General features: G+C 32.8%; 1 protein-coding gene across 2 annotated transcripts in view; it reads left to right on the forward strand.

The window, feature by feature from the left end:
* Nucleotides 1-17,964, forward strand: part of LOC131520300 (diacylglycerol kinase delta-like) — a 34,207-nt gene extending 16,243 nt beyond the window's left edge. For both annotated transcript variants that reach the window (XM_058744407.1, XM_058744408.1), the window contains 24 exons: nucleotides 139-264; nucleotides 356-458; nucleotides 1,727-1,889; nucleotides 2,374-2,482; nucleotides 3,721-3,860; nucleotides 3,938-4,022; nucleotides 5,074-5,168; nucleotides 5,244-5,343; nucleotides 5,447-5,723; nucleotides 6,606-6,740; nucleotides 7,060-7,188; nucleotides 7,267-7,360; nucleotides 7,446-7,556; nucleotides 8,664-8,760; nucleotides 8,839-8,946; nucleotides 9,033-9,146; nucleotides 10,610-10,744; nucleotides 10,830-10,984; nucleotides 11,445-11,556; nucleotides 11,641-11,733; nucleotides 13,264-13,383; nucleotides 13,455-13,572; nucleotides 13,652-13,782; nucleotides 14,801-17,964. In XM_058744407.1, coding sequence (XP_058600390.1) covers nucleotides 139-264; nucleotides 356-458; nucleotides 1,727-1,889; nucleotides 2,374-2,482; nucleotides 3,721-3,860; nucleotides 3,938-4,022; nucleotides 5,074-5,168; nucleotides 5,244-5,343; nucleotides 5,447-5,723; nucleotides 6,606-6,740; nucleotides 7,060-7,188; nucleotides 7,267-7,360; nucleotides 7,446-7,556; nucleotides 8,664-8,760; nucleotides 8,839-8,946; nucleotides 9,033-9,146; nucleotides 10,610-10,744; nucleotides 10,830-10,984; nucleotides 11,445-11,556; nucleotides 11,641-11,733; nucleotides 13,264-13,383; nucleotides 13,455-13,572; nucleotides 13,652-13,782; nucleotides 14,801-14,890 — 2,940 coding nt within the window. In that variant the 3' untranslated portion in view covers nucleotides 14,891-17,964. The remainder of the gene's footprint in view (nucleotides 1-138; nucleotides 265-355; nucleotides 459-1,726; nucleotides 1,890-2,373; nucleotides 2,483-3,720; nucleotides 3,861-3,937; nucleotides 4,023-5,073; nucleotides 5,169-5,243; nucleotides 5,344-5,446; nucleotides 5,724-6,605; nucleotides 6,741-7,059; nucleotides 7,189-7,266; nucleotides 7,361-7,445; nucleotides 7,557-8,663; nucleotides 8,761-8,838; nucleotides 8,947-9,032; nucleotides 9,147-10,609; nucleotides 10,745-10,829; nucleotides 10,985-11,444; nucleotides 11,557-11,640; nucleotides 11,734-13,263; nucleotides 13,384-13,454; nucleotides 13,573-13,651; nucleotides 13,783-14,800) is intronic.
* Nucleotides 17,965-18,177: the final 213 nt, after the last annotated feature.

The following is an 18,177-nucleotide window of genomic DNA, read 5'->3' on the forward strand; positions in this document are numbered from 1 at the left end:
CTGAGCTGTTAGCTTAGCGAAGCATGTGTGATGCATGCAAGCAAATCAGCAACTTATGAGGTTCCTTATTGTGTGAGAATCTCAGTTAACATCTGAACTGATTACTCATCCTGTAATTAACGGCTTTGTAAACTCTAGATCTCGATGCCTCATCAGTGGCTGGAGGGGAATCTGCCCGTCAGCGCCAAATGCACCGTGTGCGATAAAACCTGCGGCAGTGTCCTGAGACTGCAGGACTGGCGCTGTTTATGGTGCAAAGCCATGGTGAGTGAGTGAAACTTCACTCTTTCTGACATTTATGATGTTTTATTAATTTTAGGCCACACATTTATTAAAATACCATAATGTTCTCCAGGTGCATGCTGGGTGTAAAGACCAGCTCTCTCCGAAGTGCCCACTGGGTCAGTGTAAAGTCTCAGTGATTCCACCCACTGCCCTCAACAGCATCGACTCAGACGGTGAGCGTCCAATCAGAACAGTCCCTCAGAGACGACCAATCAGAAAGAGCCATCTCATGGAAATATCCTATCAGAGCGCTCTGTCAGAAATAACTCATCCAAATCACCTCTGAGAAATGACCAATTATGGCATTATGTCAGAAATAGTTGAGAACTGAAGTACGCAGATGCTTTAGACTGAAGTGATTCGATGTTGATATTCAGTACACCAAACATAAAACTAATATTTTAATGCGAATGCTGTGAGGCTTCAGTCAAAAGCAAAATACATGCAAAAAAGTGTCATTGTTAACTAAAACTAGTAAAAGTCACGTTTGTTAATTGACATAAAGCTGGAATAAAATAGAATATAAATATTAGGTAAAAGATTTGGTCTTAAAAAAAAAAAACCTTAAACTTGTTTTATTTCAGGATTAGTTTTCAATTTTTGTTTAAGTTGAAGTACTAAAATTACTAAAACTTAAACTGAATTAAAATAAATTAAAGCTAAATAGAAATATTTTAAAAACTAATACAAAAGATAAAAGCACATAATGAAATCAAAAATGAAATTACTAAAATAAAATGCTAGCTTAAAATATAAAAATAAAAGCACATAAAGTCCCAAATCCAAAAATAATAATGATAAAAACACACAAAAAATTACTAAAATTACTTCAAAAAAAGTAAGAAAATATTTTAAAAAATCAAAATATTAATAAATATTATAATACTAGTAAATAAGACTTTGTAATAAAGTCCCAAAAACAAAACTAATAAAAATGAGAAAAGCACATATAAATCACTAAAATTACTGAAAATAAAATAAAATAAATGCTGAAAATATATTAATAAAAGCTAATTCAAACATGTTTATAAATAATAAAATAAAACATTTTACAGTAAAGTCCAATTAGTTATTTATTACAGTATTTATTATAACATTAGTTAATAAAACTACAACTCTACTGTTAGTTCGTGTTAGCTCAGCTGCAATAAAAAATATTAATAGATACCACGTTTGAGTGTAATAATATATTAAAAAATTCAATTATTAGTTAAGTAGGAATAAAATCCTGCATATAGTTGTCATGGCAACATTTTCAAACTTTCGTTTATATAAATGTATATTAATAAATACTATAATTCTATGTAAATGGTAACATTCTACAATTAAGTCCCAAAACTAAAAATAATAAATCCATCAATAACAAAATTCGACAAATGCAACCTTATTGTTAAGTGTTACCATATCAGTAATAAGTAAAAGTAAATGTGTGTGTTTGTAGGGTTCTGGAAGGCGACGTGTCCTCCGACCTGCACGAGCCCGTTGTTGGTGTTTGTGAACAGTAAAAGTGGAGATAATCAGGGCGTGAAATTTCTGCGGCGCTTCAAGCAGCTGTTGAATCCTGCACAAGTGTTCGATCTGATGAACGGAGGGCCACATCTGGGGTAAAACACACCTGTTCACACAAATATGACCCTGAACCACAAAACCAGTCATAAGGGTCCGATTTGTGAAATTGAGATTTATACATAATCTTAAAGCTGAATAAATAAGTTTTCCATTGATGTATGGTTTGTTAGGATCAGACAATATTTGTCTGAGATACAACGATTTGTAAATCTGGAATCTGAGGGTGCAAAAAAATCTAAATATTGAGAAAATCGCCTTTAAAGTTGTTCAAATGAAGTTCTTAGCAATGCAGGTTACAGTAGGAAATTTACAAAATATCTTCATACTTAATATCCAAATGATTTTTGGCATAAAAAAAAAAAAAATCAATAATTTTGAGCCATACAATGTATTGTTGGCTATTGCTACAAATATACCTGTGCTGCTTTTGTGCTCCAGGGACACAAATCCGGATCATAAACATCCACTCAATCTTTCTGTGATTCATATTTGTTCTGTTTGTTTGTGTGTCTGTCGCAGCTTGCGTCTGTTTCAGAAGTTCGACACGTTTCGTATTCTGGTGTGTGGAGGAGACGGCAGCGTCGGATGGGTTTTATCAGAGATAGACGCGCTGACTTTACACAAACAGGTACAGTTCATTACAGAAACGGATGTATAATCAAACTGCAAAAAAAATGTTCATCATTACTTAAAGGCCTACACTGCAGCCTGTCAAAATAAAAGTTCATTTTAATTTCAAGAAAATGTGGCGGAAATGTATCTTACTATTGTACTGTAGAATGTGCTTCTCAAATAATGATAATACAATTATTAAAACTTTATTTTTAAGGAATATCACACCATTTTTCTTCAATATTTAATTTTAACAGGAAACTTCTATTGTGCAGCACCTTTTTGCCAAAAACAAAAGGAATTGTTAAATTATCATTTGATTAAATTTGAAAAGATTCATTGAATTAATGTTTCAAGCCTACATTTGATTAACTAATAAAACCAGACAAGACCGAATTTATGGGGAACATTCAATTGAGCCCTATTATTGTAAAAAATGTAAATAAATTATTAAATTGTTACATTTGTATGAATTCAATTATTTAGATGTGTTTTTGATTGTTAAAATTTAAATAAACCATTAAACAGATTTAAAATTCAAATAAAAACCATTAAACGGAATGAAAATACAAAGCAAATTAAAATTGTTAAATAATAAAAAATAATACATTTTACATTTATGCATTTAGCAGATGCATATAATAATAGTTGTTGTTATTATATTATTATTATTATTAATAATAATAATAATAAATCAATTAAAAAATGTTGTGTAATATAACTTGTGTTTGTTTGTTTGCTGGTTTTTATTGTATTTGTTATACTTGTATTTTTTGTTTTTATTGTTTTTGCCATGAAAATAGCCTAAGATGCTGACATGGCATTTAAATAAAAATGTACTACTACTACTAAAAAAAATCAATTAATAAAATTACAACAGAATTTTGGAAATTAAAATGGAAAAATGGAATTTGGGAAAAAACATAGGTGTCCCAAATATGGCATTAATATATAGGACACTATAGAGTTTCAGACACAGTTTCTTTGCTTATACTGCCTTCTGGTGGTGGATCTGGGTGCATGGCTGAAAATCAGCTCTGTGTTTATTTATAGATATTTTTTACATGAACATTTAAGCATTTAGGAAATGCTTTAATCTGAAGCGACTTCCATTGCATTTAAGGTTTTACTCTGTTTTCTCAGTTCATGAATTCCCTGGGAATCAAACCCATCTTCATCCAAGCTCTACTGTTTGAGTTGCAGGTTTATGTCCGGAGGAGTGCTGATGTGTGTGTTTGTGTGTTGGCTCTGCAGTGCCAGCTCGGCGTACTTCCTCTGGGAACAGGAAATGATCTGGCCAGAGTTTTGGGGTGGGGCTCGGCGTGTGACGACGACACACAGTTACCGCAGATACTGGAGAAACTCGAGAGAGCCAGTACTAAGATGCTGGACAGGTCAGTGTGTGTTTGAGGTCATTGTCGCAGTCTGTTTCTCTCCTTCACAAACATTTAAGCACTTTTGTTTCTCTTAGATGGAGTATTATGGTATATGAGACCAAGTTACCACGGCAACACTCCAGCTCCACGGTAACAGAGGACTGTAGCGAGGACTCGGAGGTAACAGTGATGATGATTAATGCTGCTGTGTGCATACATATAATAGAAAAAGCTAATACACATGTCAAAAGCACATTACAAAAATGCTAAAATGTAAATATAACAAAAGCTAATTCAAAATATTTACAAATTCTATAATAGTATATAAATATATACTGTATACTTTAAAGTACGGCTGCATGTTTAATCAAAATAAAACGGAATGGATTTATGCAGTTATCAAATCTCAAAGGCTGCAATTTAATTCTGCAGCTCTGTGATCTTTTATTAAATAAAAGCTTGATGGTTTGATGTTTGAAAATTAAGAAGTTAAGACAGCCATAAATATTATTGTAAAATTAAATATTTTAATTACACAGTTGTACTTTACAATAAATGTATTAATATATTTTTGTTTTACAGTGAAATATTACAATAGTAATATTTTATTTAGTAATAATAATTAAAATAAAAGTATATGTCATATTGATATATAATCACAATATTTTACAAACAAGCACTGCAAATCTGGAGCTATTTTATTTTTTTTATTTATTTATTTATTTTATTTATAATTTCACGGTTGTATAAAATTAATACAATTCAAATAAAATCATTCTTAATTTTTTTTTGCTTTACATTGAAATATTACAATAGAAATGTTTTATTTAGTTATATATTTTATTTAGTTATAATAATAATTATCATAATAAAAATATTAATAATTATTGTTATAGCCGTATTGATATGCAATCACAATTTTTTTTTTTCTCAATGTTACTGTTAGTCAAGGTTTCTTGCACCATAAACAGTTGTAATTTAGTTTTTCATAACCTTTCTCCGCCCTTTTATTTATTAAATAATCAGTATGTCAGATAGTATATCAAAATCTTTTATTTTAAAATAACTGCTGCTGTTCTGTGTTTCCTATGCTCTGATTGGCTGTTCTGTGTTTCCTATGCTCTGATTGGCTGTTCTGTGTTTCCTATGCTCTGATTGGCTGTTCTGTGTTTTCTCTGCTCTGATTGGCTGTTCTGTGTTTTCTCTGCTCTGATTGGCTGTCTTGTTTCAGGTGCAGCACATTCTGACCTATGAGGACTCAGTTGCTGCCCATCTCTCCAAAATCCTGACGTCCGACCAGCACTCGGTGGTCATTTCATCTGCCAAGTATGTACTGTATATGTGTGCATTTCTGTTCATGTGTATTCTTGCTGGTGGTTTATCTAAAAGCGTGTTTTTCAGAGTCCTGTGTGAGACGGTGAAAGACTTTGTCGCGAAAGTCGGTCGTGCTTACGAGAAAAACACAGAAAACTCAGATGAATCAGAGGCCATGGCTAAAAAGGTCAGCTGGCTATTGGATAACTCGCTGTTTTGTGATTGGCTGTTGGAAGACCTGGAATGTTCTGTGATTGGCTGATGAATGACTCAGGATGTTTTGTGTGCAGTGTGGTGTGCTGAAAGAAAAGTTGGACTCGTTATTGAAAACGCTTAGCGAGGAAGCCCAGGCCAGCAGTGTGATGTCTGCGCCGCCGCCCACCATCGCTGAGGAGCAGGTGGATGGGGAGGGTGTGGTTCTGGCTCCGCCCACTGCCCCGCCCACAGTCACAGCCCCTTGTTCGCCTCGACCGCCTGCCGCCATCTTCAAACCTCGAGAGCAGCTGATGCTTCGAGCCAACAGCCTGAAGAAAGCCATCAGACAAATCATAGAGCACACCGAGAAAGGTAGCGTAGCTTTGCTGGAAATTGCATAAAAATTCAGTCAATATATAAACAATTTAAATATAAATATATGTGTGAACTGTGTATATTTATTATGTATATATAAATACACACATGCATGTAGATATATAAGAGAAATATGTTATGTTTATATATTAAATATATTTATATAATATAAATTATATGAATATAAATTTATGCATGTAAATATTTTAAATATATATATATATATACTGTATGTTTATAACTTTTGACAGCTCTTACAAAAACACAATAAAAACAGCATAATAAAAATGTTTTTAAAATTAAAAGTTATCTGTTTTGCAAATAAACTCTTCATATGATTAATATATTATATATAATATATTATATTATGATTAATCACAATTAATCGCATCCAAAATAAAGTTTGTTTACATAATATATGAGTGTACTTAGTTTATTTATTATGTATATATAAATACACACACACATACATAAATATATTTAATACATAATCATAACATATTTTTCTTAAATATATACATGCATGTGTTTGTATTTATATATACATAATAAATATACACAGTAAACACTCATATATTATGTAAACAAAAACTTTACTTTGGATGCAATTAATCGTGATTAATTGTTTGACAGCACTAATATATATATATATACATATACATATATATATATATATATATATATATATATATATATATATATATATATATATATATATGTATATATATATATATATATATATGTGTTTTGTTTTGTCAAATCTTGGGATTGAAGAATCAATATCAACAATATAAAGAGTGATTATTATTGTCAACCCGCCCTACTTCACATTATAATTCAAAACTAAAGATTTGACATGTTTATGATCTCGTCTTTCAGCCGTGGATGAACAGAACGCTCAGACGGAGGAGGGTTTGCCTTCGCTTCCGGTGGAGGAAGAAGAGGAGGACGATGGTTCAGAAACCTTATCTCTGCAGTCGTCATACAGCAGCCGAGCGCGAGCCTGCAGACGAGGTGAGACGACTCGATACTAGGGCTGCGATGATAAATCAATTCTGTTAGATTCTAACAGCAGATGGCGCTCTAATCTAGTTTTTAATCTGCATGCTGAAATGCTGATGAAGAAGAGCTCTTAGTCTGTAATTTCACCTCGGCTCAGAATGCTTTTATGATATATGTTCAAGTGTGTGTAAGGATTTGGAAACAAGTAGAGTACGGCTGTTTCTGAAGCATGCAGCGCCATCTGCTGTTCAAAACTAAGCTCTACTCGTTACAAAGACTCATTAGTCAAACACAGCGGCACTCGTTTACTCATTTTGTCCCTCTATCTCAGTGTCTAAGACTCCATGTGAGAAGCTCATCAGTAAAGGAAGCCTGTCCATAGGCAGCTCCGCCTCACTTCCTGCTCAGACAGGAAGTCGAGAGAACATGCCCATGCTGAACACTAAGATCCTCTACCCAAGTAAGAGCGTCAGTCTGTATGAAGCGGCGGAGGCTTGGCTGTTGTTCAGAAGCTGATGTTGTGTGTTTGTGTGTGCAGGTCTCAGAGCAGGTGTGTCTGGGTCTTTTAGCGGTTCGGTGATCACCAGGCTGCTGGTCAGCGCTGATCCGTTCAACTGTGATCCGGAGAACCTGTGAGTCATCGTTTCTTTCTGTTATTACACCAGCCGATCGAATTTAGGGTAAAGGCTGATGGGAAAGTGCCTCTCTGTGTTTCAGGGATCTGTACACAGAGAAATGTGTGATGAATAATTATTTCGGAATCGGTCTGGATGCCAAAATCTCTCTGGACTTCAACAACAAACGTGACGAGCATCCAGAGAAATGCAGGTACATAGACACATCGCAAACATGTTTGAAACTCTTCTGCTGCATTTATTTGATCAAAAATACTGGAAAAACTGGGAATTTATTAAATAATTTAACTATATTTCAAATAACTGTTTTCTATGTGAATATATAGTAAAATGTAATTTATTGCTGTGATCAAAGCTGTATTTTCAGCATCATTACTCCAGTCTTCAGTGTCACATGATCTTCAGAAATCATACTAATATGCTGATTTGTGACCCTGGACCACAAAACCAGTCATAACGGTCAATTTTTTTAAACTGAGATTTATACATCATCTGAAAGCTGAATAAATAAGCCAGGGTCACATTTGCTGCAAAAAATAAAATAAAATTCTTTCCAGTGATGAAAATCATTTAATATTTTGTAGATATTTATTGTATGTATGTATGTATGTGTGTGTGTGTGTGTGTGTGTGTGTATATATATATGTTTTAGTGCTTTCAAACGATTAATCGCGATTAATTGCATCCAAAATAAAAGTTTTTGTTTACATAATATGAGTGTGTACTGCATATATTTATAATGCATATATAAATACACACACATACAGTATATATTTAAAAAATATGTTGTTTATATATTACATATATTTATATATACAATATGAAATCTAATTATATAAGTGTATATATACATGTAATATTTTCAAAATATGTACTGTATTTGTGTGTATTTATATATACATAATAAATAAGCACAGTACGCATACATATATTTTGTAAACAAACTTTTATTTTGTATGTGATTAATCGCGTTTAATCATTTGACAGCACTAATATATATATATATATATATATATGTATGTGTGTGTGTATATATATATATATATATATATATATATATATATATATATATATATATATATATATATATATATATATATATATATATATATATATATATATATATATATATATATATATATATATATATATATACACATACACACACTCACATATATAAAATGACAATACAAACAACTGCTAGATGAACATAGTTAGTATATATGCTATTAAGTTAGTATTTATACTAGTATTAGTATTATAGTGTGTCCTTGTAATTCTTTCTTTTTTCTCTGTTTAGGAGTCGCACTAAAAACATGATGTGGTATGGAGTCCTGGGAACCAAAGAACTTCTGCACAGAACATACAAGAACCTGGAACAGAGGGTTCTGCTGGAGGTGTGTGTGTGTGTGTGTGTGTGTGTGTACGTACATGTTATAAGGTTAATCATACCTAACCTGTGTGTGTGTTTGTAGTGTGACGGGAGGCCGATTCCTCTTCCCAGTCTGCAGGGAATCGCTGTGTTGAATATTCCCAGCTACGCAGGAGGAACGAACTTCTGGGGCGGAACTAAAGAGGATGATGTATGTTTGTGCAGGGACTTCCTGTTTGTTTGAGTGTGTGAAATATGGAAGTGTGTGTTTGTGATGAAATGCGTGTTTGTTCGCAGACGTTCACGGCGCCGTCGTTTGACGATAAGATCCTGGAGGTGGTGGCTGTGTTCGGCAGCATGCAGATGGCTGTTTCTAGAGTTATTAATCTACAGCATCACCGTATCGCACAGGTACACACACACACACACACACACACACACACACACACACGTTTATCTACACTACCAGTAAAAAGTTTGGAATAATTAAAATGTTTTATGTATTTGAAAGAAGTCTGTATTGCTCACCAAGGCTGCATTTATTTGATTAAAAATTTTGTAAAAAAAAAAAAAGAAATATTATTACAATTTAAAATAAGTGTTTTCTATGTGAATATGTGTTAAACTGTAATTTATTTCTGTGATGCGCAGCTGTATTTTCAGCATCATTACTGCAGTCTTCAGTGTCACATGATCCTTCAGAAATCATTCTAATATGCTGATTTGCTGCTCAACAAACATTATTATTATTATTATCAATGTTGAAAACAGTTGTGCTGCACAATATTTTTGTGGAAACTGTGATGCATTTTATTTTTCAGGATTCACAGATGAATAGAAAGTTCAAAAGAACAGCATTTATTTGAAATAACAAACTTTTTTAATATTATAAATGTCTTTACCGTAACTATGGGTCAATTTAATGCGTCCTTGCTTAATAATATTTATCTCTTTCAAAAAACATTGTACTTAACCCAGAATTTCAAATATTAATGTGAATGTATATTATTTAAAAAAATGACTGCTAGATTTGTAAAGTTAATTATTGCGGAGACAAATAATATATTAAATATAATATTGCATTTCTGTACTATTATAGTGCATCTACGTAATTCTTTTTGTTTTTAAGCCAATAGTCATACTGTATTTTAAATAAAATAAACAGTAATTAAAATAAAACATGAAACCATGATACACTGCCATTTAAAAGTTTGGGGCAAATAAGATTTAAAAATAAATTAATAATTTACTTTAAAATCTTACCAAATATATGAATCAGCACAGTTTCAGTAATCAGATAATCTATATATTAGGTGCAGTGTTATTTTAATATCATTGATACATTACTGTAGTTTTTTTAATATTTTGAATTATATATTTTTTGTTATTATATAGTATAGTATATAATAATCAGAAATGTTTCTTGAGCAGCAAAAGTATATTAGAATGATTCCTGAAGATCATGTGCCACTGAAGACTGGAGTAATGATGCTGAAAATACAGCTTTGATCACAGAAATAAATTACATTTTAACATAGAATCACATAGAAAGACAGTTATTTGATATTGTAATATTATTTCACAATTTGTACTGTATTTTTAATCAAATAAATGCAGCCTTGGTGAGCAGAAGATGATACTTTCAAAAACATGAATAAATCTTCCTGGTATTGTAGCCTATTCCATAGACTTTGATTGTTAGAACTAGTTATAAATACTGTAACCTGCTGTTTTTATATATGAAGACATCACCCAAAGGAGGTTTTGTTAGGTTTAACTCATTTCTGGGCACAAATTTGTCTTCAGAATATATTTAAGTAGGTAGACACACACGATGATTTAAACATCTGTGTGTGTGTGTGTCTCTTCATCAGTGTCGAACAGTGAAGATCACTATTCTGGGAGATGAAGGTGTACCTGTGCAGGTAGACGGGGAGGCCTGGATACAACCGCCCGGATACATCCGGATCCTCCACAAAAACCGCACACAAACCCTCACCAGAGACCGGGTCAGTGCCACACGCACAGCATTATGGGAACTCGAGAGGAGGCTCTCGGATAAGTGAACGCAGCTCATGTTCGGCTGTTTTGCAGGCGTTCGAGAACACTTTGAAGTCGTGGGAGGACAAACAGAGAGGCGAGATTCCTCGGCTGGTTTCCCAGCATGCATCGCAGCCGGAGATCGTTTCTGAAGAGGAGACTGCTCAGATCAGCCTGTTCGGACAGGCAGCCGGTGCACTTATACACAGGTACATGGATTTTATTTTTTAAAGAAATTAGTATTTTTATTCATAAAGGATGCATTAAATTGATGAAAAGTGACAGTAAAGACATTTATAATGTTACAAAAGATCTCTATTTCAAATAAATGCTGTTCTTTTGAACTTTCTATTCATCTGTGAATCCTGAAAAAAAAAAAATGAATCACAGTTTCTACATTGTGCAGCACAATTGTTTTCAACATGGCTAATAATCAGAAATGTTTCTTGAGCAGAAAATCAGCATATTAGAATGATTTCTGAAGATCATGTGACACTGAAAATTCAGCTTTGATCACAGGAATAAATTACATTTTATAATATATTCACATAGAAAACAGATAATTGAAATTGCAATAATATTTCACAATTTTACCATTTTTAATCAAATAAATGCAGCCTTCTACATATTCCACATGTATAGGTTGAACGTGCATGTGTGTGTGTTTAGTATCAGGGAAGTGGCACAGTCTCATCACACTATCGAGCAGGAATTGGCTCATGCGGTCAACGCCAGCTCTAAAGCTATGGATCTGGTGTACGCAAACTCCAAAAGCAGCGGGGTGAGTCAGCGTATGGATTATGACAACTCTGGCTCTGGTTCGGTTCTTCATGACCTCCTTGACATGCGTCGTGTGTGTTTGTAGGGTTTGACCTGTAACGTGGTGATGGAGATGGTCAGTAACGTCAAAGCTCTGCACAGCGAGACCGAACTGCTGCTCGCGGGAAAGATGTGCCTGGTGAGTGAATCATACAGAGAAATGTGTGTTTACTGTATATTAGGGAGAAAAATTAATGTGAGAAATCAATCAATATGTCAGCCGATGGAAAGGAAGTCCCGCCTTTCAATTAAAACAAACCAATTGGCTTGTTGATCGATTAATTTACTGCAGAACGTACATGCGCATGACTAGGAAACACTAAAACTGTTGTTATTTGAAATAAAACTGAAATAAAATAAAATATCAGTATTAGATGGAAAAAAAAAAAAAGATAAGGTGAAGTAAATTTTGAATTTAAGGAAATAAAAATAAATAGTAATATTAAAATAATGTATTTGTGTGTACTAAAACAGAATACCTGTCAAAAAATAAAGTATAAAAAACTGATTAAAAATAATGAAAGCTCATAACAAAATAACTAAACCTTAAACTAAAATGAAAACTGAAAATATATTAAAATACTTTAGTTGTATATTATATAGTAGTATATATCAATAATCTAAACTATGTACTGTATACTATATCATGATGTTGTTATTTTTTTTTTTTTTAAATAAGCGAGTGGCATCCACTTATCTTCCAGTTTATAAAAAAATAAAATAAATAATAAAAATCATTTTAAATAAATAAATAATCTGGGTTATTAACTAAAACCATTTAAAAAAAATTATTACTTGAAATAAAATAAACATGGACATAAAATGAAATATCTTATTAAATAATATATTACTTGTACATGAAATATAAAATATTACTTATATATTCAACTTTATTTCAGCTAGTTGCCAATGCATTCTTGTACTAAAAAAATACCTAAAACTTAATAAACCTATATAGACATATTTTTTTAAAAAAGCTGATAAAAAAATTCCATTAAGTGCCCCTATTATGGGTTATGAAAGGTTGATATTTTGGTTTTGGGAGTCCCCAACAACAGGTTGACATGCATGCAAGGTCAAAAACACTTTCATTGTTTTATAATATGCATTTATTTTTACCTTACTTGCTCAACGACTCCCAAACGATTCGCTCAACGATTCATTTTTCCAAACCCCTCCTTTTGCGTGACGCTAATCTGCGGTGATTGGTCCGATTTCATTTAAAGCAGCGTTTGTGAGCTTTTAAAGCTCCAAAAGCGGCACCTAGTGGCAAAGAAAGAATTTACATTTTCATTCAGACCAACAAGTGAGTGAGCAATATGCTAATGTTTCATGTTGACTTCAACATGAAACGGCTTGGGATTCGTTTTAAAAACGACTCAATTCAGTGATTCAGAGTCGACTCTTTCTTTTGAGAGACAATAACTTTATACACAGTGCACTTTCAGATTTAAGACTTTGCAGGATGTTTTCATTCACTGTTACACACTGCATGAAAGCTCATTTTCAAAAATCCATAATAGGGGCACTTTAATTATATCTATGTGCATTAGCAGCGACCTGGTTTGTAATGTTAATGGTTGAGACTGAGACTGAATTGAGTTCAGTCAGTGATGTAGACCCATCATGCTCTGATTGCAGCTCTGTCTCTGTGTTTGTGTCTCTGCAGCAGCTGGATCCTCCTCAGAGAGATCAGCTGAGCGGTGCGTTGAGTTCAGTCACTCAGCAGTTACGCAGACTCACAGACATCAGCTGGCTCAGTCAGCTCATCGACCCGGCCGACGACGAGGTGCGTGACATCCAGCTGTTTTTGGGATGTTTTGGTGTCTCTACTCCAGTCTAAAGTGTGTTTGTGTGCAGGGTCAGCTGTCCGATTTCTCCAAGCGCAGTCGTAGCGCTAAATTCCGCCTCGTGCCCAAATTCAAGAAAGACAAAAACAACAAAAACAAGGAGACGTGCGCCGCCCTCAACATGCCAGGTATGACCCTGACGTTTGACCTCTGACCTCGTCCATTGACCGTGCATGAGTGTAACACGCGTGTGTGTTGTGTGAGCAGTGAATACGTGGGGTGTGGATGAAGTGGGCGTCTGGCTGGAGATGCTCTGTCTGGCCGAGTACAAGGAGATCTTCATCAGACATGATATCAGAGGACCGGAGCTGCTTCAGCTGGAGAGGAGAGACCTGAAGGTATTAGATGCACACATATAGATGCATTACTTGTCTTCTAATCCAGGAGTTTTCCAAGAGGGCTGCAAGGGGTTCTTGGAAAAAAGTCTAAGATTTAATAATAAATACTGTAAAAAATAAAGATAAGATTAAACGTATATAAAATTTGATATAAATGACTAATAAATAAATAATTTTGATGTATTATTTTAATCAATTATTTATTTTTTATTATAAATAAATTTGGTTTAAAGTAAAAATAAATTTAGTTTAAAATAATAAATTAATTAATTTTGTTTTAAATAGACAAGAATTACATTTGAATTAAAGAGTATTCATTTGATTTAAATAAAATGTATTTAATTTAAAAATAATAATAATAATTTAAATAACTAATAAATAAATACATTTGAGTAAAATAAAAACTAAATTATTTATTAAAATAATAAAATTTGTTAAATAAATATTAAATAAATTTGAGTTAAAGTAAATATTAATTTGATTTAAATAAAGAAGTTGATTCAAACAAATAAATAAATAACCCTGTTTAGATTTTTATATTATATTCATTTAAATCAATTTTATTATAATTAACTAAAACTGAACCAAAAAATATTTACTCAAAATAAAAAATAAAAACAAGCTAGTTTTAGTTTTAGTTAGTTCAGCTAGTTATTATAGAAAATATAAAATAAAATCTCATTTAAAATATGAACAAAAACTATAGTAGTATATGAATAACACTGCATTTAACAGTAAAATACTATGAGTAAAAAAAAAAAAATGATGAAACAATTTTTATAATAGACATTACAATTGTTTATATTGGTATTGTACACATTTATAATAGTAATTTTTCACAGTGTTAATGTGGTCTTTACACATGAAAGATATAACTGCCTTTTAAATTTTAGTATGAGGATGATCATATTTGGGGTCCGTGAAAATCCCTGTGATTATCAAATGCTATGTTGTGTACTGTTTGAGTCAAGAACTACAGACTTAAAGCATCTCGTGTGTGTGTGTGTGTGTGTGTCAGGATCTGGGAGTGACTAAAGTCGGCCACATGAAGCGGATCCTGCAGGGAATCAGGGATTTGAGTCGAAACAGCACAGCCAGCGAAGCCTAGACGCTCCACAGCCAATCAGATGCCTCGTTCGGACGTGACGCAGCTTCACCGGCCAATCAAAAGCTCAGTCACGACTATAAGCAGCCATACTCTGCCCACCACCTCATGGTGACCAGCGGCCACTCGACTCGACCAATCACAGTGCCTTCTGTTCTCCACCTCTGAGACATCACCGCTTTGGGGGAAACTATTTAACTACCTAGAAGGGGGAGATTTATCAAGAGCCATCACAGGGTCGAACCAATGCCACAGACTTTAAAGAGCCAAAGGAAAATTCACTGGAGACAACATGAAATCCAAGTTCACCCTTTAAATACTTTCACTTCGTTAAAGTAACAATTGTTTGTCTTCTAAATGTGTCATCAAAATTTAATAACCATTTTCATTTCCTATGATGCCACCAAGGCTCAAATTTATACTGTTAACCAATAATCCTAAACCCCATGTTTCACGATCCAATCAAATCCCGATGGATAACATTAGTCCCGCCCTCCATTATTTTCTTCTAAATATATTCATTTCTCATTTTTCATAAGCTAAGTGTGTGGTGACTGCAGTTTCATGTTGTCTTGAAGCTCATTGGCTCTGTTCAAAACCCAGTGAGCTGCCTTGCTGTCTACTGCCTACATAGACAGCTGCCTTAGCCACCAGAGACTCTCAAATGATCCTCAGACGAGCATAAAAAAATACTTTTCCATTTTACGTTTATGCATTTGGCTGATGCTTTTATCCAAAGTGACTTGCATTGCATTGAAGGTATAAAAATTGAATTAAATATTAAATTACGTTCAATTGAATTAAAATAAAATAAATTATTCAAATAAATAATATTAATACAATTATAAAATTGATTAAAGATGAGTTGTAATGCACAAAAAAAAAAAAAAAAAAGTTAAAATATTTTTATTTATGCATTTGGAAGACACTTATCCACTAACATTGCTCTCAAGAAATAAAATAAATATAAAATTTAATTTAATTAAATTTCAAAAAAATAATTTGATTGAAAACAATAAATTAATAAAATAAATACAGTTATAAAATTGATTAAAGATGAGCTGTAATATGCAAAAAAAATGTATCTCCCGCCCATATATTTGTATTTATGCATTTGGCAGACACTTATCCACTAACATCGCATTCAAGAAATAAATATAAAATAAAAAATATATTTTTGATTGAAAACAAAAAATTAATAAAATAATAAACAACTATAAAATTGCGACTTTTATACAAAGCAGTCTTTTAATTTGAATTGTATTGAACTATTTTCATTGATTCATTCCAGCACTGAACGAACAATAGTCATAATTTCTCTTTTATGTAAACTTTATCATACATGTGATGCTACCTTAATGAAGGTGATGCCTTCAGATGCTGTCTGAGTAGGGAGCTCATTGAAAAGCGTCATGAGACCTTTAACATGTTGTTGTGACAATCAACTGTATTGACTTATCAAACTCAACCAATCAAACGCTCCGCTTTGCCCTTCCCCGCCCCTCCACTTCCTCTTCCTCTTCCTGGATGCCTTAACGTTTCACCAGCATTCTGAGGAATCACATATCAGCCTGAAACAACGAGAAGTAAATCGTGATGCAAACACTTAATGAAATACCGCATCTTAAAGTGGAAGTCGGCATACTGTGTTTGACCATAGACTTCAATTATGATGCTGTTTCCAGAGAATAACTTTTAACATGAAACATTCCTTTAAAACAGGTATTTTACAGATATGTCTCATATGTTGGCTTTAAAAGAGCATCGATGGCAGAGTATGTCACAGATTCACAGTCTTAACCAGGTGATAAAAGCGCTCTCTTATGTAAATCAAAGACTACACTAGCTCCGCCCACTGTGAAATCTCATTGGTCAAAAACTTCACACGATCACATATCAGTGGTTTTCAACCAGAGGGCCTCAAAATGACTTCAAATGATTTAAAATAAAACAAAACAAGCATTAAAAAGGGCCAACACATCTAAAAACTAAAACATTTAATATTTTATTTAACCTCTTAAGCAATTATTTGAAGTACAAAAGTTACCAAAACCTGGTCATATGAAGAAACTGTGGTTTCTAGACCTGGGAAAATAATGAATTTGTATAACTCTATGGGCATTTATAGAATGAATATATATTTTTGTAGTTATACCAAGCTCTAAAACGAAAACTTCAGCAAGTTTTTACATTTATGCATTTGGCCAATGCTTTCATTATAAGTGACTTGCATTGCATTCAAGGTACAAAATAAATAAATAAATCTTTACTCTTAATCGTTATGCAGTAACTCAAGAAAAACTGTAAAAGTCATGCACAATGGAGTCAAAAAGGTTGAGAACCACTGCTATATATTAGAAGCACGATTGACTTTTCAACCTGTTTTGTTGAACTTGTAATTATAAGTTCAAGGCATTGCAAGTTGAACAAACTTAACTTTAGAAAAGCTTCCACTTGAGCAGCTACTAGTTTACCATGTTTCTGTCTTCGGTGTTACCTGCTGCGAAGTATTGAAGTATATTTGCTGTGTGGACACAACATGAAATACTATTCATAATGCCATACAAACTTACAATGTCACAGTCGCCTTGACAACAGAGAGAAGTGTTTTATATAGTGTTTCTAAAAGCTTTTTTACAAACTCTTCTGGGATTGAACACTGACTGTGTCTGAGACAAACACTGTCTTTACCCTTTAACTGCTTTGCACACTTCAGTGTGTGTTTGAGTCTACATAGTGTCTTGTTAGGTGTAGATGTCAAGTGTGTGTGTGTGTGTGTGTGTGTGTGTTTCTCTCTCCTTCACATCCAGTCTTACAGTTGAATCAGACTCATATCGTGTCATTTTGGACTCCAGGGGCGTCCGATCTCTCTGACTGTTAAGTATTTATTTTATTGTTAAGTTATAACTTACATCCATGTGACTCTGTCCATCTCTTGTTTTTGTTGTTTTATTTTTTATTTTTTGTATATAGGCCATTACTAAGAATGTAAATAACTTGTTACTGTACAGTGAAACTGTCTGTATTAAAACAAGGCCTGTGTAACTCTAAACTGCTGTCTTTTGTGTCAATTTTTTTTTTCTAAACAGAAGTATTAACATTAAATGGTGTCATTGTGCTGCACATATTTTTATTTTATTTTTTACTTTTATTATAAGAAAATTTATATAATAGTATATTAACAGTAATTTGCAGTAATGTCACATTGTACAGTGTCATTTTGGTGTATATATATTTTATTCTATTTTAAATTACTTTTATAATAGTAATGTAAAAGCAATTTTTGACAA

Source organism: Onychostoma macrolepis, chromosome 15, assembly GCF_012432095.1.
Source record: "Onychostoma macrolepis isolate SWU-2019 chromosome 15, ASM1243209v1, whole genome shotgun sequence".
NCBI classification, from domain to species: Eukaryota; Metazoa; Chordata; class Actinopteri; order Cypriniformes; family Cyprinidae; genus Onychostoma; species Onychostoma macrolepis.